The 27,700-nt window shown below is 49.5% G+C and overlaps 3 protein-coding genes, 1 non-coding gene and 1 pseudogene across 5 annotated transcripts; 3 read left to right on the top strand and 2 right to left on the bottom strand.

Moving 5' to 3' along the window:
* The first annotated feature begins 1,083 nt into the window (after nt 1-1,083).
* LOC117859360 (U6atac minor spliceosomal RNA) lies at nt 1,084-1,207 on the top strand. The gene has a single exon (XR_004641159.1). It is a non-coding gene; the product is annotated as a U6atac minor spliceosomal RNA (small nuclear RNA).
* A 45-nt stretch (nt 1,208-1,252) lies between these two features.
* LOC117856522 (protein MIZU-KUSSEI 1) lies at nt 1,253-2,332 on the bottom strand. Its single transcript, XM_034738866.2, has one exon. The coding sequence runs from the start codon at nt 2,321-2,323 to the stop codon at nt 1,418-1,420; it is 906 nt and encodes a 301-aa protein (XP_034594757.2). The 5' UTR covers nt 2,324-2,332; the 3' UTR covers nt 1,253-1,417.
* Nucleotides 2,333-13,934: 11,602 nt separating this feature from the next.
* LOC117857877 (F-box protein At2g41170) lies at nt 13,935-17,410 on the top strand. 2 transcript variants are annotated; one of them, XM_034740773.2, is made up of 5 exons: nt 13,935-15,445; nt 15,535-15,617; nt 15,940-16,118; nt 16,245-16,322; nt 16,941-17,410. In XM_034740773.2, exons 1-5 carry the CDS (start codon nt 14,741-14,743, stop codon nt 17,126-17,128), a joined length of 1,233 nt encoding a protein of 410 aa, XP_034596664.1. In that variant the 5' UTR covers nt 13,935-14,740; the 3' UTR covers nt 17,129-17,410. The 2 variants fall into 2 exon arrangements, with proteins under 2 accessions (XP_034596664.1, XP_034596665.1); XM_034740774.2 differs by having other exon boundaries at nt 13,937-15,445; nt 15,538-15,617.
* Nucleotides 17,411-19,483: 2,073 nt separating this feature from the next.
* On the top strand, nt 19,484-23,709 carry LOC117855157 (rhomboid-like protein 20). The gene is made up of 8 exons (XM_034737445.2): nt 19,484-19,659; nt 19,777-19,877; nt 20,179-20,319; nt 20,405-20,471; nt 20,857-21,008; nt 21,093-21,194; nt 21,273-21,398; nt 23,367-23,709. Exons 1-8 carry the CDS (start codon nt 19,635-19,637, stop codon nt 23,526-23,528), a joined length of 876 nt encoding a protein of 291 aa, XP_034593336.1. The 5' UTR covers nt 19,484-19,634; the 3' UTR covers nt 23,529-23,709.
* A 241-nt stretch (nt 23,710-23,950) lies between these two features.
* On the bottom strand, nt 23,951-27,164 carry LOC117855155 (tubulin beta-4 chain-like; annotated as a pseudogene).
* Nucleotides 27,165-27,700: the final 536 nt, after the last annotated feature.

Raw genomic sequence — 27,700 nt, 5'->3', positions numbered from 1 at the left:
GAGTGCGAGCATTATGAGCCCATTTCCAACATAATCCAACATTGTCAATTACCATGTGTGATGCCAATTGCCAAGACATCAGAGTGCGAGCATTATGAGCCCCTGAGCTTTCCTCAGGTATGGTATACTCTGTACTGTCTGCAAAATTTATTGAAGGTTTCACGACATTTTTTCTTATCTCTAAAGAAGACGGGCGAGACACAATCTTAGCATGCACTCCTGCAGCTTAAGACGATGAAACCCCACTGCATTCGCGGAAACAAATTCCTTTTGTCCGCATGTGCACAATGCAAGAGCAAGCATTCGGGGTGTTGGTTCATCTCAGATTCATGGTGCATCTCATTCAGACTGCAGTGTCCAATTGCCCGCACCATGAATCTATCGTGCCAACTCTCTTACCGTGCTTCCTCTTATGGTTTAAACAAGAATTTGTAGTGAATTTTGCGTGTATTAGTTTTCTTCGTAGTTTCAATTACAAGGCATGGAGAAGCCAGGCCAGCTATATATCGGCATTTGTAAGACCATACATTTGTGCAGGAGTGAAGTCTCTTTGTTACTTCATCACATCCACCAGAGACAATAGCAGTTGCGGCTTTTACCGGCAGTTCGATGTTTAATACTAATGGACCTGCAGGCCAAATAGAGAATGAGAAGCTTTTTAAATTCTTGATGCCTAATTAGAGTTTGGATGATTTTGAGAAGTAGCAAAGATTTTAAAAACTCTGATTCGATTGAGAAAGTTAGCAATTCCACTAAGAAAAGAAAGGTGGCCACTCTCTTGCAAATATGATTCAAAAATATAAATTTTAGCAACACTTGGAGCAACTGAAATTCTCAGGGTCAAATAAATACTAATCTTGTGTTTCAATCCGCTGGGACTATGTGTTGTTACGACCAAAACTTAGGCATCCCTGTTACACGCGTTGGGAGGCTTGCTGGGCAGTACGTGTAGTATTTCTGTACTCGCATGAGATGCTGCAGGCTTGCAGTTGCAGGGGTGTCAACTGTCCGGCGTTTAGTACCATACTGCCTAGCAAGGAACGAACCACCTTGCTTATAACCTTCGACCTGCCTACAACTGCTGTGTTCGTAGAAAGGAGAGACGGTTGGCATCTCCCCCGACAGGGTCGGGAACAGCTTTCGAGCTTTCCTATAGCACATTGCGGTTAAGGCTACCCGCTTCAGCGGATCTTACCCAAATTTTTTATTTTTTTGTCTGTTTTCTAGATAATTTAACTGGACAAGCACAGCATTGAGACATCCATATCATCCGAAAAGCATTGACACAGAACGCAGAGAAACAAACAGAGCAATTTGAGCTACCCGTACAGCTTGAAACTAGTGAAGCTAAATATCTTCTACACGCTAATCTCAGTCACACAAAATCCAAAATGTAAAACGAAAGTGTCGCCAATTTTCATATCCTGATGAAGAAGATGCTCAGCTCCGGCCCATTGTTACCATCAGGGTTAAGCATGTAGAACGACTCCGAGTCCCGGGACCCAACCACGCGGTCGAAGTGCGCGCGCATGTACGCCAGGTCGCCGGCCTCCTGCCCCTCCGGCGCTGCTCCAGCGCCCACGACGTCGGCCGGCAGGACGCCGGCGCCTGCGGACACGGTGCGCAGGAGCTGCATGACCGTGAGGTCGTCGTCCGTGGGGTCCCGGCGCACGGCGTACCCGATCTTGCGCCCGTTGACGTAGGCCGTCCACAGCGGCTCGTCGAGCAGCCTGGTGCGGCCGATCCCGGCGCCGGCGCCCGGCGGCTTCTTCTCGCACTCGAGCGCGACGCGGAGGTGCTCGGCGCCCATCTCCTGCATGAACCTCCCCGTCGTCATGGCGAGCTCGAGCAGCAGGATGGGCACGCTCCCGGGCGTCTCCTGCACCGCCAGCGTCACCCGCGCCCTGCGGTGCCCGAACAGCGTCCCCGTCGTCCGCGACGCGCCGCTGAGGTGGCCGTCGTGGCCCCTCGGCCCGCCTCCGGCCCCGCCGCCGCCGCCGCCGCCGCCGTGGCGCGGGATGACGCCCGGGAAGCGGCACGCCGGGTTGAGAATGGGTAGGGACCGGAACAGCGCGCGCACGGCGCGGATGGCGCGCAGGGACGAGCGCGCCGCCCCGCGGCGCCTCCGCTTGTTGGACGGCGGAGCGGTGAGCGTGATCGCGGGGCGGGGCGTGCGCGGCGTCGCGGGGGCGACCAGCGGCGACATCGGCGGAGACGGCTGCGGCGTGGTGTAACGCAGCATTGCCTGCGAGCCGAAACGACGCGGGGTGAATCGGATGCCAGTGGGGATGGGAGCCGATGACGCTTGGAGTTGGAGGAGCATATCGGCGTTTATGACAGGGTTGTGCGTGCTTAGATTATGAGGTTGGTGGAATGCACGTTCATGGCTCATGAGTCGAGTATAAGGCGTGCACGTCCGTGGCAGTGGGACACAGACACAGGGTTTTGCCTATGATTTTGCTTGTCATCACGCCATATGCTAGCGCATATACTAGTCAAATATCCGTCCAGGCATGCAGTTTGAAAAGGAAATCGTTCAGGGCTTCAGGCTTTGTAGAGGCGCGCAATTATCTTTGCGAATTTAGTAGCGGTGGACTGGTGGTGATTGACTGCGACCCAAATTATCTGCCGGCGCTTCTAGTTTTTGAATTTTGATAGGAAATTCCGCAACGAGAACGAGATGATTGAGGGATGCTAAGTGGGGGTGATTAGGTCAGCGCAGTGCGCAGCGCAGCAAATTGAATGAGCAAACAAGGTACAGTGATTGTGACTTGGGAATGGTCTGCGGGCCCAGCTAAGCTATAGGCCTATGTTGGGCTGACCGAAACTGGCCGAAAACGCCCGGCCCACGTTCCAAACTCCACTACGCGCGGCGCGTCTGGCCCACACCACTTAATCAATCTGTGCCAATTTGCTCTGTTTCCTTGCAAGAAGCCCAGCATGTAAATGTGTACTGTAATAGGCTAAGGTCATGTTTGGATAGCAAGTGCTAAACTTTAGCACACCACTTTTAGCATCTTTTTAGCACTAGGGCTCCCAAATAGGTATGCTAAAAGTGGTGTGCTAAAGTTTAGCACCCCACTTTTCTTTAGCACATCAAAGGGGTGCTAAAACCTGCTGATAGTGCTAAAAGTGGTCCCAAGCCCAATTTTTCCCTGGTTACCCCCCTCTCTCCTCTCCTCTCTCTCCTCCCCGCCGCCTGCCTGTCCCGCTTCTCTTCCTGCCGACCATCCCCGCCCCAGATCCACGCTCTCCGCCTCCGATGATGCAGACCTCCACACCCACACCCTCGGCCTCCATCCACTGCACAGGCGCCGGGGCCCATGGCCTCGCCTGCGGCGGGGCTGCCAGATGCCATCACGGTCGCGCTGCCGCTGAACCCGTACGAGCAGCTAGAGGTGGCGTGCAAGATCACGACCGTGGCCGCAGCGGCCCGAGCCTCGCGCCTCGAGCTCGAGGCCGCACACCTCCACCAAAGGCTGGCCGATAGGGATCCCGCCGCCACCGAGCTCAACGGGAGAGCAGGAGTCGGACCCCTCTGCAACGAAGAGCACGCACGAGACGGTGATGGAGAGGTGGCCGAAGCTTGAGGCCGTGGTGAAGGTCTCTCGGGCCCAGTAGTCCCGCCGCGGCGGCGAAAGCAGAGGTAGGAGACGAGCAGGAGCGAGGCGAGGAGGATGAGGAAGCCGAGTGCGATGGTGATGGAATAGCCGAGGCCAACGTTGGAGAGCGAGGAGAGGAGGGACGGAGGCGGCAAGTCCCTAGTGGCGAGGGAGCGGCGGAATCGGGGAAGAGGAGGAATCGGTGGCTGAAGGAAGAAGTTGAGGAGGGAAAGGAGAGGAGGGAAAGGAGGGGTATAATTATCTTTTATTACTAAATATGCTAAAGTTTAGCACCCTATTCAAACACCTCAAGGTATTAAACTTTAACCTTCCATTTGAGGGTGCTAAAGTTTAGCACTTTCTATCTAAACAGGGCCTAATAGTTGCTTGTGTAGTTCCTTCTCTATCCCTCTACAATTTGAAATGTCCTTATAACTTTTTTCCCAAAAATGGCCAACCATTCAGAACAGGCTTACGTACATTTTCGTAGTATCAGCTGTCGTTTTCTTTCTGTTGTCCCCATTGCTTGGTTTGTTCGTGAAGGGACTGTCCATGGTCATCGCTACTACTGTACTTCCGATTAACCAATCCACCTAATTCTCTAACTCCGGTGGCGCACGCAATTCTCAACTCACCCAATCCCATCGCGTCCCGAAAACGTCGCGCACGCGCGGGGGGTGTGCGTCGGGGCTGCAGCTTGCTTGTCCCCTTTCCATATCTCCATCCGTGTCCCCAACATGTGGAAGCCATCTATTGGCTCTCCTCTTGGAGCTGGGCTCTATTTTTTTTTTTTGTCAAGGCGTCACCAAGCCCGCATCGAGAAAAAGGAGATATCTCATCAGTTCCATCCCCCGCGATAATATTAGCGGCAGTTAGAAAGTCGGTTATAAAAAAAGGCACCAATTACAATATATTGCTTCCATTAGCGAGGGAACATTTAAAATCAAAATAATAATGAGAAATTTAGGAACATTTAAAATTAAAATAATAATGAGAAATTTTAGAGTGCTCGAAAAAAAAAGAGAGTCGTCCATCCGGCGAAATCGAACCGTGGAAACAAAGGAAGTACCATGAAATAACTAAAGAGAAGTACCAAGAAGTACCAATTTGGTGGGACCAAGTAAAAAATAGTGAGAAATTACTATGATGCCCTTTTTAATTATGTGTAAATCTATTTAATGTTTTTTTTGGTAAGAAGGATCTACAAGTACCACTGGTTTTGTTCAATAATGATTATCAGATTAGCATCTCCCCATCATCCACAAAATAAAATAGTAATGGAGCCGCAATGTTTTGTCAGCAAGTTAGATTTCTTTTGGGGTGCAAATTATATAGAAATGATTGGTACTTTATAACAAAGCTCAATAATGATTATCAGATTAGCATCTCCCCATCATCCACAAAATAAAATAGTAATGGAGCCGCAATGTTTTGTCAGCAAGTTAGATTTCTTTTGGGGTGCAAATTATATAGAAATGATTAATCCAATTTGGTTTTTCGATGAACTAATCTAAGTATGTACCTAAAGAATAAAAGAGCACAAACACAAGACTATTTACTGACCAGACTAAAATGACTTGGTGTCGTACTACACTGTAAAGAAGAAGTCTTCGAAGTAATTGATGCCTATCAAGTCGATGTCCCACCACGACAACCTTAACTCGACGATGCAGCCAACAAGAAAACACAAAAATAAATTCCTCACCACCCAAATTGAGATCCTGCATCATGAATCGAGATCCCGGCCACCCAATTCGAAATCCCGAAGTAGGAATCGAGGTTCCGATCATGCAAATCGAAATCCAAGCAGCTATTATCGAGGTCGATTTGGGCAGAAGCCCAAATACTTCTGAAGTTTTCCGCAACCCAAATCGAGTTTCATGCCGTCGCTTCCTGCATCTAAATCGATCTCCTCACAGCATATGCCAGGCGATCAGCTTCCAGCAGAGGAGGAGAAAGAATGGGAGGTGTTGCAAATAGGATTCGCTTTGACCTCGTCCAAGCGAGTGAGCGGGAAATCTCCCGCGCGCGTACGCGTATGGTTGTGCAGACATGCGCACATTCACGTACGTGAAGGAGGTGGAACTGCCCACTACCGTCTTCCCAGGAGTTTATCTCCTAAACCTCCTGTAATTACCCCTATAAATATGTACCATGAATGATTAAGAAGACAAGCATCATCTCCATCTCTCTCCCAAGTCATTTTCTACTCACAACAGGAGGAACGGGGCTGACGGACGGCGCCGTTTTCTCGTGGCGTGTCCACGTGGAGCTGGGACGGAAAAAAAGAGGGCCCGGCCCTGGAAAGGAGACACGTTAAGGGATGATGAGGCCGACAGCGCGCACCACGGGACTCCGGTGCGGGAGCCCCCCCGCGTTCCGCCGTGTCGCTGTCCCCGCGCGCACGGCGCGGCCCGTCCCCCTCACCAACACCGGCGCGCCACCGTGGCCTGTCGCCTCGCCCGCGTTCCAGACCACACCCGTGCAGCAAACCTGGGACCGCAAGCTAGCCGGCAAGCCGTAACGTGTCCGCCGCACTGGCACAACCAGCCCCACCGTCAAAATCACCTGCGTCGGCAGCCAGCTCGGTCGGTTCTATCCGGAACACCGAGGACGTTTGATCAATTATTCGATTGATCTGTCCAGGATGGCACAATCACGCGTGGGCAGGGCGCGCAAGGCAGTGAGGCACAGAGGCCGTGAATCCGTGATGGACAACTCGACGCCGGGATGCGTGAGCTAGGAGCGTGCGCAGACGCCGCGGCGGCCAGGCTTCCGAGGAAGCACTGTCCTCCATTGGCGAGTAGCTCCACCGGCACGCTCTGCACCTCCCCGCCGCCGCCTGTGCGCTGGCGTCAAACCACGCCGCCGCGACAGGTGTGGCGTCAACCACGTCGACGAAGACAGCCCTCCATGGCGTCTACTCTCTGGGAAGCTGGAACGCATTGCGGGAACCATCCTGACCCCAGAAGTGCTTGCGGCGGAGGCCTGGACAGTGCCAATGGTGGCGGCCAGACGGCCCCCAGGGCTGGACGGTATTTCTTCTACCGTCCGGGTGCAATCGATCTGAATGGCTCCGCGGCGTGGACTTTCTGGATCAGCACATCCACCGGCCGGGCCGCGGCGCTGTGCTCGTCCGGCGCCGTCCTCCCCGGTGGCTTGTGTGCCTCCGCGAACCTGCCGCGGCAACCCGTGAGAGGCGAGGCGCAATGCGTGAGCTGGGCGCGTGCGCAGACGCCGCGGCGGCCAGGAACGCGCCGACTAGCACAAAGCAACACAGCCACTTGGCCATGCTTTACATTGAATCGGAGTCTCGGAGGGGATGGCCATCGGCAGCCGCCGGCGAGAACCGTACCGATCGATCGAGGAACGTGAAACCACGGTCGTGTGACCACCCAGAGAGGCGTGCGGGAAGCTCAGTGTATCCCGTGGAGTATCAAGTGTGCAGGCGAGGATTGGCAGTTGGGCGGTCTCCGGTCCGCGCAACGGACGATCTCACCGGACGCCAATGATTGATGAGATCGAAGAGCGGATGGCGCCATCCGATCTGATTCTAACATCACACCGCGCGAGTTGCCATCGACGACAATGTCAGTGTCTCAGTGATCAGACCAGATCGGATCGGATCAAATAGTTCGCAAGGACATGCAGCTAGCTCTGAATGAGATTTCAGCAGTCGGTCCAGCCGCGGAAGACCTCGCCGGAGCGGTGGGGGGCCGGCTGCCCTGCCGAGGAGGCGGTGGCACGACAGCGAGTAGTGACAGCCGCGCACCGGCGATGCGGGAGGCAGGGGAATAATCAGTAACAGGCCCATCGATCGACGCGACGTCGCACTCGCACACCGCGCTGGGCTCGACGGGCAGCCAGACAGTTCGACACGGCGCGCCGGTCCCCCACCCCGGCATCCCCCCAATTCGATGGGCAGGGGCGTAGTGGATTCTCTGCCTAATCCATGCTCAAGTCTGCGCCGTCATCGAGCGATTGACGAGCTCGACGTCGACGGGCGCATTTGCAAGCTTGCTCTAGCCCATGATGACACCGGACGGACGGGCATGCATGTGCCTCCGTCGCCATCGAATGGGCGAGTACAGTACTGTGCGGGGGTGCGGCGTGTGGTCCGGTGTTTATGGGCATGGCGACGATGGCGGTGCGTTTATGGCGGTGAATCTCATGGTTTCATGCTTGATGGCGCTGTCGCTGCCATGGTCGTGCACGAGTAGCCGAAACAGTTGTAAAAGTACTTGCATGCATACTCCGTCTGTGACACTCGTGGTGTGGTGGCATTATCCACCTATCCGGGCCAGCTTGAGAAACTTCGCTCCCCGCCTTTACCAAAGGGAGAATTTTGGAAAGTTGTGCGCTCTTGTGTAGAGAGATGAATGAATTTAAAAACGTTGCTAACCTTTTTTTGTCTTTGTGTTGGTCTCGTTGCAGCTTCCTCCTGTCCTGACTGCCCTCCAAATTTGAGCACGACACGTCGAGCAAGCCTGAGGTTCCGTTCAAGCCACGCTCTCTCGGGAGCCGCCCCGGGCGGCCCCTAATTCTCTGTCACGTGATTTGTTGTCTCAGGAGAGAAAACTAGTACTCCAATTCCGTAGCTTTTAAGCGTCTACTTGCAGCAGCCAGGCCAGTCTCTTCGATCTGAAAATGCAGATTCCAGCACGCACAAAAGCAGGATTACAGTGGACTGGCCGAATCACCACCAAGCAGAAGCAGGCAGATCTGTGACAGAAGTCAACAAATCCTCGGCGTTGCCGGGTCTACGAAGGCCATGTTTAGTTCACTCCAAAATCCCAACTTTAGCACTATGCAAAAAGAAAATTTCCCATCACATCAAACTTACGGTACATGCATGGAGTACTGAATGTAGATGAAATCAAAAACTAATTGTACAGTTTTGTTGTACTTTGCGAGACGAATCTTTTGAGCCTAATTAGTCAATATTTGGACAATAATTCACAAATACAAACGAAACGCTACAGTGTTGCTACAGTAATTTGGGCACACCAAAGTTGGGCAACTAAACAAGGTCGAAGCATCTGGACGTGTCGTCCGGGGAAGGAAGAAAAAAAAAAGCAGAGCAATCCATTCATCCTATAAGTTAATTAACATCTACTTCTCGCGCGCTGTAAGGTTTCGGCGACTTCTTAACCGTGTGTATGGTGGTTTGGGCTGCGGTAAGGCTTCGGTTCGGTCGCGGAGGTGTTGAGAGGAGTGGAGTTCGACGATAGTTGATGTCCCAATCCAACTGGCTGATGTGGTGTAGAGTTGAGTTGCATGTGAGGGCGTGGTGCGGCATGCGTTGATGACCCATCCAACCTATCGGTGTTTGCGTCGTTTTTCCATTTTATTGTTTTCGTCCAGTTTGAACTTCATCTTCTTTTTAATAAATCGGCAGCTCTCCTGTCAGGTTCGTTTCGATTACAAAGGGGTGTTTGGATACGAGGTGCTAAACTTTAGTAGGGTCACATCGGATGTTCGGATGCTAATTAGGAGGACTAAACATCAGCTAATTACAAAACTAATTGCACAGATAGAGTCTAATTCGCGAAATGAATCTATTAAGGCTAATTAATCCATCATTAGCAAATAGTTACTGTAGCATCACATTATCAAATCATGGACTAATTAGGCATAATAGATCCGTCTCGCAAATTAGACTTATATGTGCAATTAGTTTTGTAATTAGACTATATTTAATACTCCTAATTAGTATACAAATATCCGATGTAACGTGTACTAAAATTTAGCAGGGTATCAAACACCCTCTAAGTTAATTAAGAGGTGGTTAACAAGTTGGCATCAACAGCGATGGTTCTTTTTCCCCGTGTTCAGATCAGAGTTGACTGGTTCATTCATCCTGGTCAAAATTGAGGACGCTGGTCGTCAGGCTCGACCCAGCATCACAAATTCAGGTCGCGGACTTCGAAGGCACGTACTCCTTTTATTAGCCGGCTGCGGGAGAAAGTCGGGCGAGAGTACCAGTAGCTGCAGAGGTGGTGTGGTACTCGCATTTCGCGTCTCACTTCCCCACTTTTTCACCGAGAACACGTGCGGCTCCGTAACCTGCCCGTAGTGTTCGTCTGTTCAACGATGATAATGTTTTCTGAAGGAATCAGTGGGTGTCTCGAAAACTTAACTTGAAAACTTAACAGAAAACTTGAAAACTTAACTTGAAAGTACTGATGCAACATGAAAGGAACTTCACAAAGTACTGATCGAACTTGAAAGGAACTTACCTAGAAAACTTATAGGTAAAACTTAACATAAACTACTGAAACGAACTTAACAGAAAGAACTGATCCAATTTAACTTGAAATAAATTTCTAAGCATGGACGGCAACAAACTTCAAAGAAATTTAACTAGCACTAAAACGAAAGATTCAACAAACAAGATATGTTACAGAAGCTAACATTACTGTTCCGACACAAGTGCAAACATTATTTTCGAAACCATCAGTACACATCACTACAATAAAATAAAGTCATGCCACAATCACTTCTTGTTCAACATGTCCCAGTTGAATTGTATCCAGTTCATTCGCCCCTCTTTCGTTGTCATCTCCGTCAATGCCGTCCGATACTCCGCGCTCTTAGTACATAAATACAGAGCCTGGCAGTAAAACGGAGACCCCTCCTGTATACCATCTTCTTTCAGGAGCTGCATACACGAACCATTTGTTCATGGGTACGGTCAGCACGTTGCTGGCTCCTTTTTGCCACACTGTCAGATAGCTTCCTGATGTACTGCTCCAAGTTGTCACTTCTTTTTTTCGTAGGACTGTCCACAGAGAATTCCCGGACCGACCGTTTGGACATGGCACGAGCACTACTAGCAGGGGGGTCCTGGTCCAACTCCGCTGCATTGCCCTCAGTCCCCACGCTAGGTGTCGCCTCATGAATACCTCCTGCCGTCAGCAAGGTGCCCCTGTCTTGGGGTTCATGGCCAAACAACTCAAACAATTCGTCGAGGAAAGGTGGAGGCTTAACAGAACTCGGCTGGGACCTCGGCTGGGCATCACCACCAGTGGTGTCCTGCAATGTTGAAGCAACAATAAATGATCAAGGCCACAAACATAGAAGTACAAATAAGATGCCGAGTAACTTAGGGGCCTAGCATAGGACGTACCTCTTCGTCCTCCTCCCAATAGGTGGCATCAGCAGAAACACCACCAGTTTATGTGTCGCGCCCTAAACCAGATTGCTTTTGCAAGGGCAGCCAGCTGTGGAATGCCCTCCTCATGTTGTTGAGCTTGTTCTGCAGCTGCTTGCTGCCCAAATGCAACCCAGTTTGTGCCCTGAAGCCTGAGTACACGTTCTTCCATCCCAACTTAGTGAGGCATCTATTGCTCCAATTGAACTGGTTCTTCTGAGCAATGCACAAGTCCAGCAAAGTTTTCGTCGTGCCCTCATCCCAGCTGGCACGGTTATTCATCTGAGTACACAGGAGCTGCAATTATATGGCACCGAGCTACGGATAACCAGGAGCTGCGTACAACTAAACAATCTAAAATTAATGGATATATTACTTGCCTTAGCAGGTGTCTTGGCGCGTTTGTGGCAGAAATTGTACGGGCACACCGGTGGGGGAGAGCACGACGAAGTCGATGACGATGTCAGTGTGGGCACCGTTGGTACTTCCTAGCGGTTGGCCTGCTAGTAGCCTTGTATCAGTCGCCTGCAAAGGTGAGAAAACCAAAAACAGAATGTGAAAATAATGCACCAGAAGGTTGAAAATACAATCACGGTCACAAAAGGAAGATTTGAGGTTTTTGATGTGCTAATTTCATCATTTCAATCAGTTATCCTGAATTTAATTTGGACACTAGTTTCATTTCAGAATTAAAGTAAGAGTGTTATGCAATAAAAATATAGAAATAAGCATGCCATGCTACAACCTTTTTCAGTAGGTAGTTTAACATCTAACATAGTCAAAACATCTCATTTTATTCGTGCAACAATACGAAGCATATGCTATCAAGTAGCAACAATAAGAAGGTTAAGTGAACGCTAAATAGTTGACCAGCACTTCGTATTAAGGATGCCTTCTTTCAATCACTATCACACTCATCAGTACATCTGGTCTAAAGCACAAACAAGGCATCTTTGTACACCAAGTAATTCCAACTTTAAGTTGTAATTAGCTTAACAAGATATGAGCAACCATCTGAAAATTCTGTTGCACTAGAGCATAGCCACTGTGCCTAGTCACGAAAAATGCAATTAATTATCCATTTCCTTCGCACTAATTAAATTATTTAAGGAGCTCAATCTTTACTAAAATTTGAAGAACCTAATATAGGATTGGAAATGGACAATCAAGAATATGGTTAAGTGTTATGGCTATCGGCATCCTCAATGGATAGGAAATTTTTTGATGCAATTTGAAAAACTCCGGTGCCACAAAAGATTAAAGTTTTTATATGGAAACTAGCCTATAATGGTCCGGATGTCCAAACCAATAGATTACGCCATCACCTAATCTCCTGCAACATGTTCAATATGTGCCATACCTGTGAGCGAAGGGGAGGGAGGGGGCGACGGACTGGGAGACGTTCCTTGCACGCGACGGCCCGCTGGCGGCGGGAGCGGGTGCGCCCGGTCGGAGCTGCGGCGGCGGATCCGGAGCGAGCGACGGAGGAGGCGAGCAGCGGGACCGATGGCGGCGTCGCCCGGCCGAGCGCGAGGGAGAGGGCGACGCGACGGCTCGCCGGCGGCGGAGAGCGCGCGCGAGCGAGGGAGCGGCTAAGCAGAAGCTGTGGCGGCGGCGGATCCAGAGGGAGTGCGAGCGACCGAGGGGGCGAGCTGCGAGACCGACGGCGGCGTCGCGCGGGCGACCGGGAGGGAGCGGGCGATGCGACTCAATGCTGGCGGCGAAGAGCAGCGATAGCGCAGGCGCTGCCGAGCGGCGGGGGCGACGGCGGCGGATCAGGGGCGAGAGCACGCGACGGAGGGGGCGAAAGGGAGGCACTGGATAAGCACAGGGGCAGCGTCGGTGCGTCGTTAAGCCGCTCGAACGGCTTCCACGACAGGCCACCAGCGGAAGCGTACCGAACGGCTGGGCTGAAAAGCCCAGCCGGAAAAAGCCCAGCGGAAGCGCACCGAACGGGCTACTAGCCCGACAAAAACGTGCCGCAGAGGATCGTGCACCACCGGATGTGTTGGCCAGAGCAAGCAACACCAAGCTGGAAGATAGGCCTTGCAGAGGAGGGGTATACTCCACCCCAAATGGAGATTAGGCATTTAGGCTAACAAACTCCGGAGTGGAATCCCCTCAGCAGAGCACAATGAGTGGCCGATTAAACAAACGGCGTCCCTTTCCTTAAAACGAAACCCTGGGGCAGCTTAACACACGAGCACCGGTCACGTCCCATCCCAGAAGGGGCAAGCAGGAACCCTAAAATAATAGCAAGCGCTCCATCGTGCTCCTCCACAGCAGCATCGTCGTTCGTAGGCGCCCACATATTGGTGAGCTGCAAACTTTTGACCGCAACAGTATCCGTGCAGCTCGCGCCATGCCTGGGCCATGGGGGCTAGCTACTACTACGGCCACTCTATTCCGTGCTCTCATTTCAAAGAAAAAAAATTACCCTCAGGTCTTGAAGGAATTGGAATCTACTTAATGGAGTAGGCTAATTTATCTTGGAATGTAGCATTCCACAACTTTCCAAAGTTTAGATATAAGGCTATCTTAAATTTATAGGGTGGAGTTGGAAATTGATTCTATAGATTATGATTATTAGAATAGAATTCAATTGTTATAGCACGCTCTTGGACTCGCTTCGCTATAGCAAAAGTGTAGCACATAAGTATCTCTTTCATATCGCTAATAATAATATACAAATATATTTCACGTACAATTATATTAGTTTAATTAATTTGTGTCTAAATTATGATTAGTAGAATGGAATTCAATTCCAGGAACCTTATCAAAAAACAAAAAAAATGTGATCTGTCTGTCTGAGCAACCAAGGGAGAAAACCCGGACGCGGCCGCCCCCACCGCGCCACCTCCCCCCTTGTTTTCTCCACACCAGCATTTGGACGCAACCCTGTTCCAGGCTGCTTAACCACCCTCACCAATCACCTCCGTCGCTTGTCTGACACGAGCACGGGAGGTTGTTATTCTAAGCACGGAAAGTTTGGGACAAACATCGCCTCGGTGAAAGCAGAAATGGGGACGAATGTTTTTGGCTTTGCGATGGGATGAAGAAGGAAAAAAAAAAGGTTTGGCCGCAATTCGGTAGAGTGGTGGTGTTGGGGGTTAGCGGCGAGTGGTTGTCTCCGTTCACCCACCAACCACGACCACCACCACCACCACCACCTCTGCCAACCCTACAAATGCAGAGACGCGACTCGGAGTCACAGACCTTCTTCCTCGCGGTACCTTGTTACTCCAGCCAGCCAGCCAATCTACCCCTCCACTGCGCGTCGCGTGCACTGTTGGCGTTGGTGGTTTCTTACGTTAACCCACCACTACCACCCTTCTCCGGTTCTCCCTCACTTGCCATCCCATTCCATTTCCATCCACCAAAGGCAAATCTACAACGCACCAACCGAATCGACTGGAGAGTAAACAAAAAGGCGGGATCCGATCGGACATGCCGCCGGCATGTAGGCGTGGGCAAAGGCAGCAGAGGAGCTGGAGCTCCCCTCTCCGGTGGCACTGAGCAGTGGCACACATGCGCGTCCAGCGCGCTGCGTGCTCTTACCGTCCAGGTCCAAAGGATTACAAGAGCAGGTGCTGAGGCGCGAGGCGCAGTACTGGCAGTAGCCCGTCGTCGACCGTCGTAGTGCTGCCCTCTGTGCGCGCCTTTTGGGTGAGGCTCCTCAAAAGCAGAGGGGGAAGCGGCAGCATCTAGCAGCGCGGCACGGCGGAGGAGGAACGGGGGGAAGCAGGAATCATTCCGCTGCAAGGCTGCCACCCGCGCCACTGCCCCCGCTTTCCGGAGCCGATCGGGCCCGCGCGCTCCTACCCTCTCCATTCCAGTGACCTGAGTCTCCCCTCCGTGCCCGTGTCCGCGTCGTGCGCATTGGGGCATTTGGGTGGCGCTGTCGTCGCCCACCACCACCGCCAGCAGCCAGCCAGCCAGCCGCCTTTGCTGATTGGTACGGCCGGGGCGCTGGCCTTTTCCTGAGATGCTTCCGCTGCTGCTTATATCCACGGTCCCGGCGTTCACGCTGCTCCTCGTCGCGCCCGCCACCAAGCCCTGCTGCAAGCTCGCGCGGGAGCTCGGCCTCCTCGCGCTCCTGCTCGCCACGGAGCTGCTGAACCACGCCACCGCCGCGGGGAGGAGGTTTCTGGGGCGGGACCGCGGAGCGAGGATGATGCTGAGTCCGCCCAGGCCGAAGCCGGCCGCATTGGCGGCGCCCCCGGCCGCGGCGGGGCTCCCGCTGCTGGACCTGCCGGAGCTCGCGCTGGACCGCGTGCTGGAGGAGCTCTCGCCGGCGTCGCTCGCCGCGATGGCGTGCGTGTGCGCCGCGCTCAGGGGCCGGTGCTCGGCCGACGCGCTGTGGGAGCGCCACCTCCGCGCCAAGTGGGGCCGCGTGCTGGGCGGCACGGCGCGGAAGGAGTGGGAGGCGGAGCTCGGCGCCAGGGCCACCCGCGCGAGCGCGCCGCGGCCGGCGCGACGCAGGAGCTGGGCGGACTCGCTGGCCTGCGCGTGGCCCTTCTCCTGGATCGCCGGCCGCTGGCTCAAGGGGGACGCCACCCCGGCACCGGCCGCCGTTGCCGCCGAGCCAGCGCCCGCGACCGCCGCGCCACCGACGGACACGGTGGCCGCGTGGTACCGCGCTCTCGAGTGCGGCGACTTCTGGTTCCCCGCGCAGGTGTACAACCGCGAGGTATTGATCGCCGCTAGTTGTGATTAACACTAGGCTAAGCGCACGAATTGTTTGATTAACGCTAGGAGGGAATGTGCTTGCTGTTTTAGCAGGACGGGCATGTCGGCTTCGTGCTCTCGTGCTACGACGCGCACCTCCGCTACGACCGGCGAACCGACACCTTCACGGCGAGGTAACCAATCCATTCCATCAGCTTAATCTCCTGTTGCCGGTAGGCGGTAGTAGTTTACTGTTGTGATCGTGACCCGAGGCCGACTGAATTGACCCAAAACGAAGTCAATTAAAACCCTTGTAGCCGTCGAGCTCACATCAGTAAAGCCCAGCACGCACGGTGCGCACCATTAGCGTGGCAGCATGTGCATTTAAAACCAGTGACGGAGAAATGTTTTTAATGCAAAACATGGAGAGACTCATCAGATCTTTTGGGCTGCAATTCGCTGTGATCGCGAGTGGTTTTTATGGGGTGATGATGGGCGGTCGGTGTCGTTTGACAGGTACCCGCCGCACGGCCGGAAGCCGGCCAAGGAGGAGGACGGCGTGCAGTGGAGCAGGATCCGCGCGCCGCCGGTGAGCACGCCGGCGCACGACCTGCACGGGTCGGGCTGCCTGGGGGCGCTGCGCCCCGGCGACCACTTCGAGATCCAGTGGCGCAAGAACAAGGACTTCCCATACGGTACTTATGCCCGGATCACCTCACCTGCATTCAAACCGCAATATGCCGCCGCACGACACGATTCTACTATCTCTGTTGGTTCTTCAGTGGCTGATACGATGCCCTTTTTGCGATGCGTTACTACAGGCTGGTGGTACGGCGTCGTGGGTCACCAGGCGTCGTGCAACGCGAACGAGCATCTGTGGTGTCGCTGCCATGAGGACGGTAAAGATTCTCCTCCCATTCTCTCTGTGTCTCTCTTTTCACCTTTGGATATTGTCGGCAGTAACACGTGCGGACAGGATAAACATTGTACATTGCCCCTAGTAGAAAAGAGCAAAGTGGTTGCCGTACAAGGGAGGGCGGCTATTTCTTCTGCTTATCCTGTACTACTCCTGACTGACATGATGCCATCAGAGTTGGGGGAAAAAACAGAGACAGAGAAAACAAATATTCGGAAACATATTGGGGAGGGACAATAAAGATTCTTGGCGCCTTTCCTCTTTTCGATGATCAATATTCGTTGTTTTGTCGCTAAAAAGAGCAACTTGCCAGATACGCTTTGGCTACATTCCTGCTAGTGTTATTCTCTTCATTCTTCTCATGTGGATCTTGTGCCATCCTGTACCAGAGCCATACTCTGTTCATATTCTATCGTCCCAGTACCTAGGACCATTTCCCTCCGTCGACTGAATCTCGTGGAGTAGGACCATATACAGATAAGCATAGCGCATTTGAACTTGAACATAGATAAAGTCTCTGAATTATCCAAGCAGCGAGTCTGAATTTTCCAAGCAGCGAATCACTCTGCTCAGCTGAGTTGCTACCATCTGTTTGTTGCAGATATGATCGTCCTGGAGTTCCAGCACTACGCCCCCGGCTCGCGGTGGAGGCAGACCACCGTGAGCAGGAAGGATCACAGGGAGACGGGGGACGAGACCGACGGCTTCTACGGGGGCATCAGGAAGCTGCAGACCAAGGACGAGATCGCGACGTGGCGGCGATTCTGGCCCGTGGATGTCCTCAACTGATGGAGATCGCCAGTCCCATTTGCAGTCGGCCTGCGCGTCTGCGTCCCAAATAATTCTGGACTGAACCCCTCCTCGGGTCTGAACTCTGAAGGATCTTTTTTGGCTAGAGATTTATGATGCGGGAGATTCAGTCTGCTCAAGATTGCTAGAAGAAGGATAGGCTACGAACCATGTACAGATTTATATCCAGTTTTCGACTTGGCTTTGTGCTGTCGCTGTATCCTGGTTTATATATGCAACATAATTCCCTGGAATGCTAATCGCAATCCGGCCAGCTTTAAATCTTTGGTCCGATGCTGCCAATTCTCCTGCATGACATCCAAAGGGCCTCAATGCTCAATGGAGTGTCCGCGGTGAATGCCAGGGTTACTCCCAAACTCCCAACTTTAACACTATGCAAAAAGAAGGTTCCCCATCACATCAAACTTGCGGTACATGCATGGAGTACTAAATGTAGACGAAATCAAAAACTAATTGTACAGTTTTGTTGTACTTTGCTAGACGAATCTTTTGAGCCTAATTAGTCAATATTTGAACAATAATTCATAAATACAAATGAAACGCTACAGTGTGCTACGGTGCGCGGGATAGCGTGTGCGTGCTGAAACCTCACCACGACTAGATCCCATCAGGCGCCTGAGATGCTCAGGGAGTGAGCAGATTTGCTTAGTGTCCAAGTCATTGCAGATGAATGCGGCGGCAGCGCCGTGCCTAACTCGGAGGTGACGACAGGATGTTCAACGTCGAGTCTTGCAAAGCGAAAGTTGACAAGGTTTGAGAGGAACCGGAGGAAAAATGACGTGGCGGGCTGATGGGTGCGCCTAATTCCAGTCAATCTACCAGACAAGCGTGCGGCAGCGGTTGAGACTGAGACCCTTAAAATATGTACAGGAAAAAGTTAATACTAAGATGATATATTTCAGGTGGCTGATCGATCTTTTTTCCAGTCCTCATGTGGCGGCGATCAGAGATGGTGACTTTGGCAAGGGCAGAGTGGGCGTGGAATTGCGATGTTGCTCAAAAATCCGTTTAGCGTGCGTGGCACAATGCGGCAGTATAGTACGTGATTAAGATGGGTTGGCGGAACCACCCTTTAGATATTTTATTTAGTGTTTTATTACTCGCTGTGTTTTTTCCCCCCAAACCGTGTTGCACAAGCTAAGATAAAACTGTCACACGCCTCTCATCTGGTACACGGCCAGACCTAAAAAAGTAAAAATTACACTCTAAACAATACCACGTCTTACGGATATCACCAGAGTCATCCAATTACGGATAGACGACGACAGATGTGTCACGGCCTCTTTTGTGGCTCCACGCATCGATAGGTTGCGCTGAAGTCACTTTCAATCCCGGCGCGAGCCGGGAGTCGAACTCGCGACGCGGTTTTCTGAAGATTAATATAGATGGATCTTTGCTAATATCGAAGGGGAGGTTGGGGTTATGCTATTAGTAGGCATTAGCAATGAGAAGGGTCCAAGTGATCCAAACAAGAGCTTCGAAGCTACAACATGTTTTTTTTAGTCAAACGGGGGTGGGGGGGGGATGCCCCACCTGAACTGAATTTCATTAATGGGGCCATTTGCAGGCCAAACAACATTGTACAGGAATTTTAAGCATGAACAGAGGTTGGGGGGGGGGGGGGGGGGGGTGTTCCGAGTACACACATCAGTTACATGGAATTGAGTATGGAGCACCAGTGCTCGGCAATCTGCCGTTCTCCTTGTTTAATTTTATGGAGCACCAGTGCACGAGTTGGGAGTTGAACTCGCGACACGATTTTTTTAAGATTAATATAGATGGATCTTTTCGAAGGGGAGGTTGGGGTTATGTTATTAGTAGGCATTAGCAATGAGAAGGGTCCAAGTGATCCAAACAGGAGCTTCGAAGCTACAACATGTTCTTGATCCAATGGCATTGGCACGTATCGTTTTTTGAGACAGACGCTTAGCAAGTGGTAACTGGTAAGGTCACTGCACGACGAAGGGGGCCTGATATGGGAGACGCAGATGCACGGTGTCATCACTACGTGCATACGTGGAGGGTATGAACTTGTGTGCTGAATGATTTGAAAAATTCATGGATATAAAAGTACAATCTTAAAGTTGGAGGACTATGATGCACTTTATTTGGAAAAAAAATCAGACGCTTAGTGCGATAACCTTCGTTACATCGAATGGGTTGGGGAGTTTTTTTTTTAAAAAAAATGGAGGTTGGGGAGTTTGTTGGTACTTGGACAGAGCACGTATCAATTTGGGTGGGCTGCCTAATTCGTCGTCTACCGAGCGGTCAGGCCCAAAACTTGGCCTCTCCAGGTGCACACTTGGGCTCTGACTCGTCTCCACTCTCCTCTCCTTCCACCAGTCCTCCAGCGTTTCCAGAAGTTGCTGCTCCCTGGCACGGTGGCAGCTGGCAGGCTGGCTCGCACGCGTCCACCGACCAGGCCGGGCCAGCTCAGGGGCGGAGCCGCTCGCCTCCTCCTCTGCCGCCGCGGCGGCTGCTGGCGATGAACGGCGGGATCCCTGGATTCCGTACGCCCTCTGGCTCCTCTTTCTTTCGATTCGAAGCGGCTGCCGCTTCGGCTTCCCTTTTCTCTGCTCCTGTGTTACGGCTCTGATCTTAGCCCGATCCGATCTGGTTCTCCGCAGACAATGCGCCGGCGTCGAGGGCCGTGGTCGTCGCCGCCGCGCTCTTCTCCGTCCCCTTCGGCTTCCGCGGCCGCTTCCTCGACCTCGGCCTGTCCTACCAGGCAAGTCGCCCTTACCCTTCCTACCGATTGTGTAGTAAAATTAGTAAGATCCTAGCTGGTCCGGCGAACATTTTCACTGAGAGGCACACTTGTTTGCTTTGTTTCCGAATTAACAAGTTGGAATTGCTGGAAAATTTCTTATTCTCTGTAATCCCCTTTTGTTTCTGAAAATACAAGTGTAGCAGAATTTCCCATAAACTTGCCCTTGTTTCATCTGCAATTGGCTAGACAAACACAGGGACTACAGTCTGCAATGCTATAATAGGCAGCTAATTGGGTTCATTACCCCTTTTCAATGTAGAATGTTTATGAAAAGCTGAGTATATGGAGGCTGATCACCTCGGTGTTTGCTTTCTCGTCGACCCCTGAGCTGATCTTTGGAGCCACCCTGCTGTACTACTTTAGGGTATTCGAAAGGCAAATAGGTTCTAACAAGTATGCTGTAAGTATTTTTGTGCTTAAGGCGTTTGACACGCAGTTTATCGATCATCACTTGCTCATGCTGATGTAGTTATTTGAACATATAGGTCTTCATAGTCTTCTCCACCGTGGTGTCTGTCCTGCTTCAGATCCTTGCTTTAGGTTACCTGAAAGGTATGTCTTTTGTTGGTGCTTTGTAATACATGCATCTGTTAAACCCTGCTTAAACTACTGTCACATTTCACCTACCTTATTTCAGCTTACTGTATGCGTAGGAAGCTTGAAATCCATATCCTTTAGTTGGCCAAAATTGTCTAGGAGCAAAATGGAAGGCACATTTGTAGTAGTTTTCTTAGTCCTACCATGGAAATTGGTTGTGCATATTCAAACTGGGGAAAGTAAACTGTCCGTTCAAAAAGAAAATTCATTGCAACCAAATTCTCTGGAAACCCCCCATTTAAAATTAGAGAACAAGGTAGCTAGGAGAATCACAATACAAACTTCACTTTTTGTATATTGTATGTTGTTCTTGTGTGACAAGTTAGTGTCAGAATTGCAGATCCTTCAATAAATCCACTCACGTCAGGACTGTATGGCCTCATTTTTGCATCTTATGTGCCATTCTTCTTTGACATTCCAATCTCAATGAAGTTTCGCATATTGGGCTTGAGCTTAAGTGATAAATCATTTGTATATCTGGCGGGACTCCAGGTTCAGCTCTATGATACCTTTGCCTTCCCTTGTTTCAAATCTTCCTCTATATCATAGCTTTACATATCTCATCTCTGTCAACAGCTTCTTTTCTCATCTGGAAGACGTTCTGTTGTACCTGGAGTTTCTGGCATACTAGCTGGCCTTTTGTATCGCCTGAATGCATTTGGGATCCGCAGGTTGAAGGTAATGCTCTCGAGATCCTTCCTGAAATGTGATGAGTGATAGAGTACACTCTTAACGCGATTGCATTTTCTCTAATAGTTCCCAGAATTTGCAACATCATTCTTCTCGCGGTTATCATGGCCCTTTTCTAGCAATCCTTATCAAGGGTTACCGACCACAGAAAATGATGGAAACATCCCTTCTCACCAAGTACATCAAACTGAGGCAAGTATTGTTATTATAACCCTTATATCTGCTTCATGTTGCAATATATTGAATTTTTGGGAGATCAGCACATATTAGGTACTAAATCAGGAGGTCCTCCAAACTTATAAGTAGCACATGAGTCATGACAGGGATGTCTTTATTATTCTATAACTAACCATGTTTGTTATAGATTTTGAAAACTAGTCCATCAACCCGTGCTCCCGCACGGGCTAATATTTTTAGAAGCTATTGCATTTGAAAATTATTTAGAAATTAAACTCCTAGCTGATAATCAAAATTGTTTACCTACTACTCTCTTATTTTTCAATACTTCAACATAATACTTATATAGATATATACCTATCTTTGTCTAGTTGTGATTGATTTTTAATTAATAATTACTCTATGCACGTTTTCATCCATATTCGTACTTTTTCCATTTTGTATCACACCTCCAATCCTCCATACATTATGTTTAGCATACAATCAATATTTTTCATCGATTCCTCACATACATGTATAAATGGTCTAAATGGTGGCACTCATCATGTGTATATACTTTAACTTAGTATTTTTATATTAACAATGACATAAATAGGTAATTTAGAATCATATATTAGTTTACTTTTTGATATTTTTGTATGATGCACGTGAAGATAATTAGATTAATATTTACGTGTTTACTTTAGGTTATTTTTAATAACGACACACGTGGGTAACATAGATAAAATTTTAGAATGACATTTTGAGTTATGCTTTATAATGATGTGTATTAGTAAATTGGATGAAGATTCTGGATTTCTTTAGATTATTTTTTATAATAGCTGAGCTCGGTAATTTAGATATTGTTTTAGAGCTTATTTTTGAATATTTTCACAATGACAGTGGTGGGTAACTTTTTAGAAAATATAATAGATCAATGGCTATGATTATTAGAGTTTACAGGATTGGTGTTTGATGTTTTTAATTTTTATGAGAATTTGTCTCTTTTTTCTAGCCTGTCTCGTGGGAACTAATGCGGAGTCTCCAATGGAAAAAAAATGAGACTACATTGTTACAAAACTATTACCATAAGCTACCTCTCGTTTGTTAAATATTCGAACATAATACTTATGTAGATATATACTTAATATATTGATAGATTTTAGTTAGTAATTACTCTATAATATTTTCAACCACATTTATAATCTTTAACTTTCACTTTATGCGCATGAATTTGTTTAATGAACTTAGAATACAATTTTAGCATAGAAATCTATATTCTCATTACTTTATATCCTTACAAATAGTGACACACATCATGTGAAAGATATAGACAATTTAGAATCATATATTGTTGTATATTTTTAATTAAGGTTATTTGATTCAAATGTTGGGTTACCTGATGTTATTTTTAATAATGGCAGGTGTGGGTAATATAGATGCAAATTTAAGGGGTTACTTTAAGTTTTTTAAAGTAATAGTGGTAGTCAATTCAATTGCAAATTAGGGGTTATTTAAATATTGTTTATAATGGCATAAGTGGATAATTTGGATGAAGATTAGGAGGTTACGTTAGTTTATTTTATATAATGGCAGGGGTGGATAATTTATATATAGATTTAGGGGTTACTTTAGGCTATTTTCATAATGGCATAGGTGGGTATTTTTTTAGAAAACATAATAGATCCAATGACTATGATGATTTGAATCTATCGATTGATGGTCGGATGTTTTGCTTTTGTGGTGAGAATTTCTAGGATTTCTCTCTTTTTCTAGAGTGTCCACCTAGGAATCCTAGGTCGCTTCACTTGGAAGTTTCAAAAGAAGCCTCCAATTAGTTATAGTAAGATAAATAATAAAAAACTAAGTTTGATAGCTAGGATGCAAGCACTTAAAATCTTCAACTTATCTCATTTTATAGGTTGATGCTCATTGTTGCTCATTTTATAGTTTGAACACAACAGATTTTCCTGCATCTGCTTCTGATCACTGTGTCTCATTCAGGTTGCGCGCACAGCTACCCAAGACCCCACAGAATCCTCCATTTCCGCACTAATGTCCATGGGCTTCGATCGTAGCTCTGCAATTCAGGCTCTTGCGTTGACAAACTATGACGTCAACTTGGCCTCAAACATTCTGCTTGAAGCACAAGCTCTGCAGCAATGATACCCTGGAGTGAAAACGATACATAGATAGATGCTCTGTACATTAATGGATGTGAAGTATTTCAAATTTTCATTCATTCTTCTATATCAGACTTTATCTCAGGATTTATCGGTCAAACAAACCATTGTATTGACACAGAAAAGAGTGGAACTAAGCACAATGAATACATGAGCTTTCTCTATTTGCTTGCTACTTCTGAATGAATTTTGCAAGTGCTACTTCTGAATGATTGTTGCAAGTGTCGCCATGGGCACCCCTTTCTCATGGTCAGCACTGGCAGAGTGGTGGTTGCTAGATCGCCATTCAACTGGCGACAGGGAGTAGTCGGCTAACTGTTATTTCCTTGTCAGAGGGCAATGCACAAAATTAGTTCTAAACATCACTACATAGAACTATATAAGTATCAACGCGGAAGACTCAAATTCAACAGAAACCTCATAAACGCGGAGCATACTAACAGCATAAGTAATACAGTACCAAAAGCAAGACTCCATAGCATAAGGAAAATACAAGCATCAACAGCGACGGACAGTGGCAGGACGGTGGTACGCTAGCAGTAGTAACATGGCAACAAAACACGTAAGGAACAACCCATCGAAATCTGCCTGCCATAGAAGGCTACAACCACCAGAGCCTCATGGTCACAGATCTCACATGTCGTCGGGGTTCATCTCCTCTTCCTCGTCCTCGTACTCACCCTCCTCGTCCGCGGTCGCGTCCTGGTACTGCTGGTATTCCGACACGAGGTCGTTCATGTTGCTCTCGGCCTCAGTGAACTCCATCTCGTCCATGCCCTCGCCTGTGTACCAGTGCAAGAAAGCCTTCCTCCTGAACATGGCTGTGAACTGCTCGCTCACCCTCCGGAACATCTCCTGGATAGAGGTTGAGTTGCCAATGAAGGTGGACGCCATGGACAGGCCCCTTGGCGGGATGTCACACACACTGGACTTCACGTTGTTGGGGATCCACTCCACGAAGTAGGACGAGTTCTTGTTCTGGACGTTGATCATCTGCTCGTCCACCTCCTTGGTGCTCATCTTCCCACGGAACATGGCAGAGGCAGTGAGGTAACGCCCATGGCGAGGGTCAGCAGCGCACATCATGTTCTTGGCATCCCACATCTGCTGTGTGAGCTCAGGGACAGTGAGGGCACGGTACTGCTGGGAGCCACGGGAGGTCAGTGGGGCGAAGCCGACCATGAAGAAGTGGAGACGGGGGAAGGGGATCAGGTTCACTGCCAGCTTCCGGAGATCCGAGTTCAGCTGACCAGGGAACCTAAGGCAGCAGGTGACTCCACTCATGGTAGCAGAGATCAAATGGTTCAAATCCCCAACTGCAGAAATTAACAGACATGCAGAATATGTTATCATACACAGGCAATACATGCATGCATATATCCACAGTGCTGAAAAGATAAAATTGATTAAGATTGAAGGCTGCTTACAGCTAGGCGTGGTCAGCTTGAGAGTCCTGAAGCAAATGTCATAGAGGGCCTCATTGTCAAGAACCATGCACTCATCAGCATTCTCAACCAACTGGTGGACTGAAAGAGTGGCATTGTATGGCTCAACCACGGTATCAGATACTTTCGGTGAGGGGAAAACTGAGAATGTCAGCATCATGCGGTCAGGGTACTCCTCCCTGATCTTTGAGATCAACAGCGTACCCATACCAGATCCAGTACCACCACCAAGAGAGTGGCATACTTGGAATCCTGAACAAACAAAAAGATGGCGTTAATGTTGCCTGGTCAATAGAAAAAAACATTCCAACAAAGAAATAGGACACAGATAAGACATTGATGATCAGTTATAACAGCTTGCTATGCATGCCATTTGTTCAATGTAGATATGCCAATGGCACAAAATATAGGTACTAAAATACAAAATTTCTAAACAATCAGTAATAAGTAACAATGTCATTAAGGACAGTGCAGGAATATAGGACTCGAACTAGGACGAGCAAGAGCAGCTTCATAATAATTCACATGCATGTTAAAAACAAAAAAAAATTAAAACAGTAGGAGATACTTCTACATGAGCATCTCACCCTAATTGTTTCAACAGAAACTGATCTAATAACTACCAGCAATCAGTTAATGTCAATAAGCTCAAGTACCTTGCAGGCAGTCACAGTTCTCTGCTTCCTTCCTCACAACGTCCAGAACAGAGTCAATGAGCTCAGCACCCTCAGTGTAATGGCCCTTAGCCCAGTTGTTACCGGCTCCAGATTGCCCAAACACAAAGTTGTCAGGGCGGAAGATCTGCCCATAGGGTCCAGTGCGGACACTGTCCATTGTCCCAGGCTCAAGGTCCATGAGGACAGCACGGGGCACAAAGCGGCCACAGGAGGCCTCGTTGTAGTAGACATTGACACGCTCCAACTGCAGGTCAGAGTTGCCTGTGTACCGCCCAGTTGGGTCAATGCCATGCTCATCACACACCACCTCCCAGAACTTGGCACCGATCTGGTTGCCACATTGCCCACCCTGGATGTGCAAGATCTCTCTCATCTTCGCCCTAGAAACAAGAAAAAGAGCATATGAATTAATTTGAGATGCTGCAGTAAGCACACTAACTTAAAAAACAGTGCCAAAGCAAAAAAAAGTTTGCTAGTTGCTATACTCCTCAAGTTGATTAGATCAAGCATATACACTTGTCCAGCCATTTACAACTGAATCAGAACCTTGAAATCATAAATGAGAGTACAAGCAAGCTCACATTATCCTAAACCAGTCCAGATATGGCTACCATACAACAGTATTCGGGGGCAACTTGAACAAAAAGATAGCACAAAACAAACCATCTCACCATATATGCAATGGGTGCAAGTTTCATCAGATGGATGTTCTAGGCAAATTATAAGTGTGGTTCGAAATACAACAAACGCCGTTTGAAGCAAACAAACATCTAACAGCCTGTTAAATACGGAGAAACTAAAAGGCTACACTGTTTCAGACCCGAAATGTCAGTGGACTCCGAAACAGATCACATAGAGCACATCCAGATCTGTAGTTTAAAAACCAGCTTACACAGATCAATCACTGAACCGCCATCTAAATACAAAATGCATCCTCATTTATAGCAGATCTATTCGAGGATTCATCGCGATTGTAATTTCACGAGCTAAAACGCTCAAATGGAAACGGCGGTTTTAGATCTAACATCAGTCCACAAATTCATGGCACACGAAGATATCTACATGTAACAGCTACATTCCCGAGACCGAATGTTTAGCCGCACAAGTAGCACGAAATCCCACAACTCCAGACCAATCGAATCATTTCTGCTGAAATAGAAAAAAACAAGTGCGGGAACAGGGCATGCGTCGATGGAAATCAGCAGATCCAAGCGCATTACCGGCTATACATCGCACAAAACGACCCAAAAATTTCACAAAAATCTAGCTAACGACGCCCCAAATCACCAATCCAAATCAGAACCGATGCAGCACAGATTCAAAGCTCGCCTAAGAGGGCAGTTCAGAAATCCTTACGAGGTAGGGGATGATCCGAACGGCGAGGCGACCGGCGGCGAAGGAGGGAGATAGATCGGCGAGGTAGGGGAGGCCGGGGCGAGTGCGGCGTCGGCAGCGCGGGGTTAAATAGCCGTAGGCGGCGGACGGAGCGGCTGGCATCCGACGGCCCGCACTCGCTCCGAACGGCCCAGATCTCTCCTCCTTGCGTGATTTTCAAATTTCCCCCCCCTGCGGCGAACTACCCGAACTGCCCCTGCAAATATCGCCACCCTGCCGGGGCCCACATAGACGCCCGGGGTCCGCGCCCCGTCTAGCCTGTTCCCAAACTGCCCCCGGGTAACAATTTCGCCTCGCTGGCCCCCGCCTGTCGGCGCTAGCTGGCTTCCGCTGGGCGGGTTAACGCCACCTTACTGACAGGTGGGTTCGACTATTTGTGGCCCCACAAGTCATTGAGAGGTTTAATGCCAGGACGTGTTGTGGCGGTGCGATCGGTGGGCCAGCGTAGCGGCTGGCCCATGTGAGGGGGTGCGATCGTGGGGTACGCTTATTGGTAGGTAGTGGGTGCCGGTTGGTGCGAGGTCCAGCCATCAGTGAGAGGAGTCCGACGCGTCCGCGCTACGGCTCCGGCGAGCGGGCGGGCCCAGCGGCATGTGAGTGACCCCTCAGCTTTCCCGGGGGCCTCGCGTGTGGGGCAC

This window comes from Setaria viridis, chromosome 5, assembly GCF_005286985.2.
Source record: "Setaria viridis chromosome 5, Setaria_viridis_v4.0, whole genome shotgun sequence".
Taxonomy (NCBI): domain Eukaryota; kingdom Viridiplantae; phylum Streptophyta; class Magnoliopsida; order Poales; family Poaceae; genus Setaria; species Setaria viridis.
The sequence above is the reverse complement of the archived record's forward strand: the minus strand, read 5'-3'. Positions and strand labels throughout refer to the sequence as shown.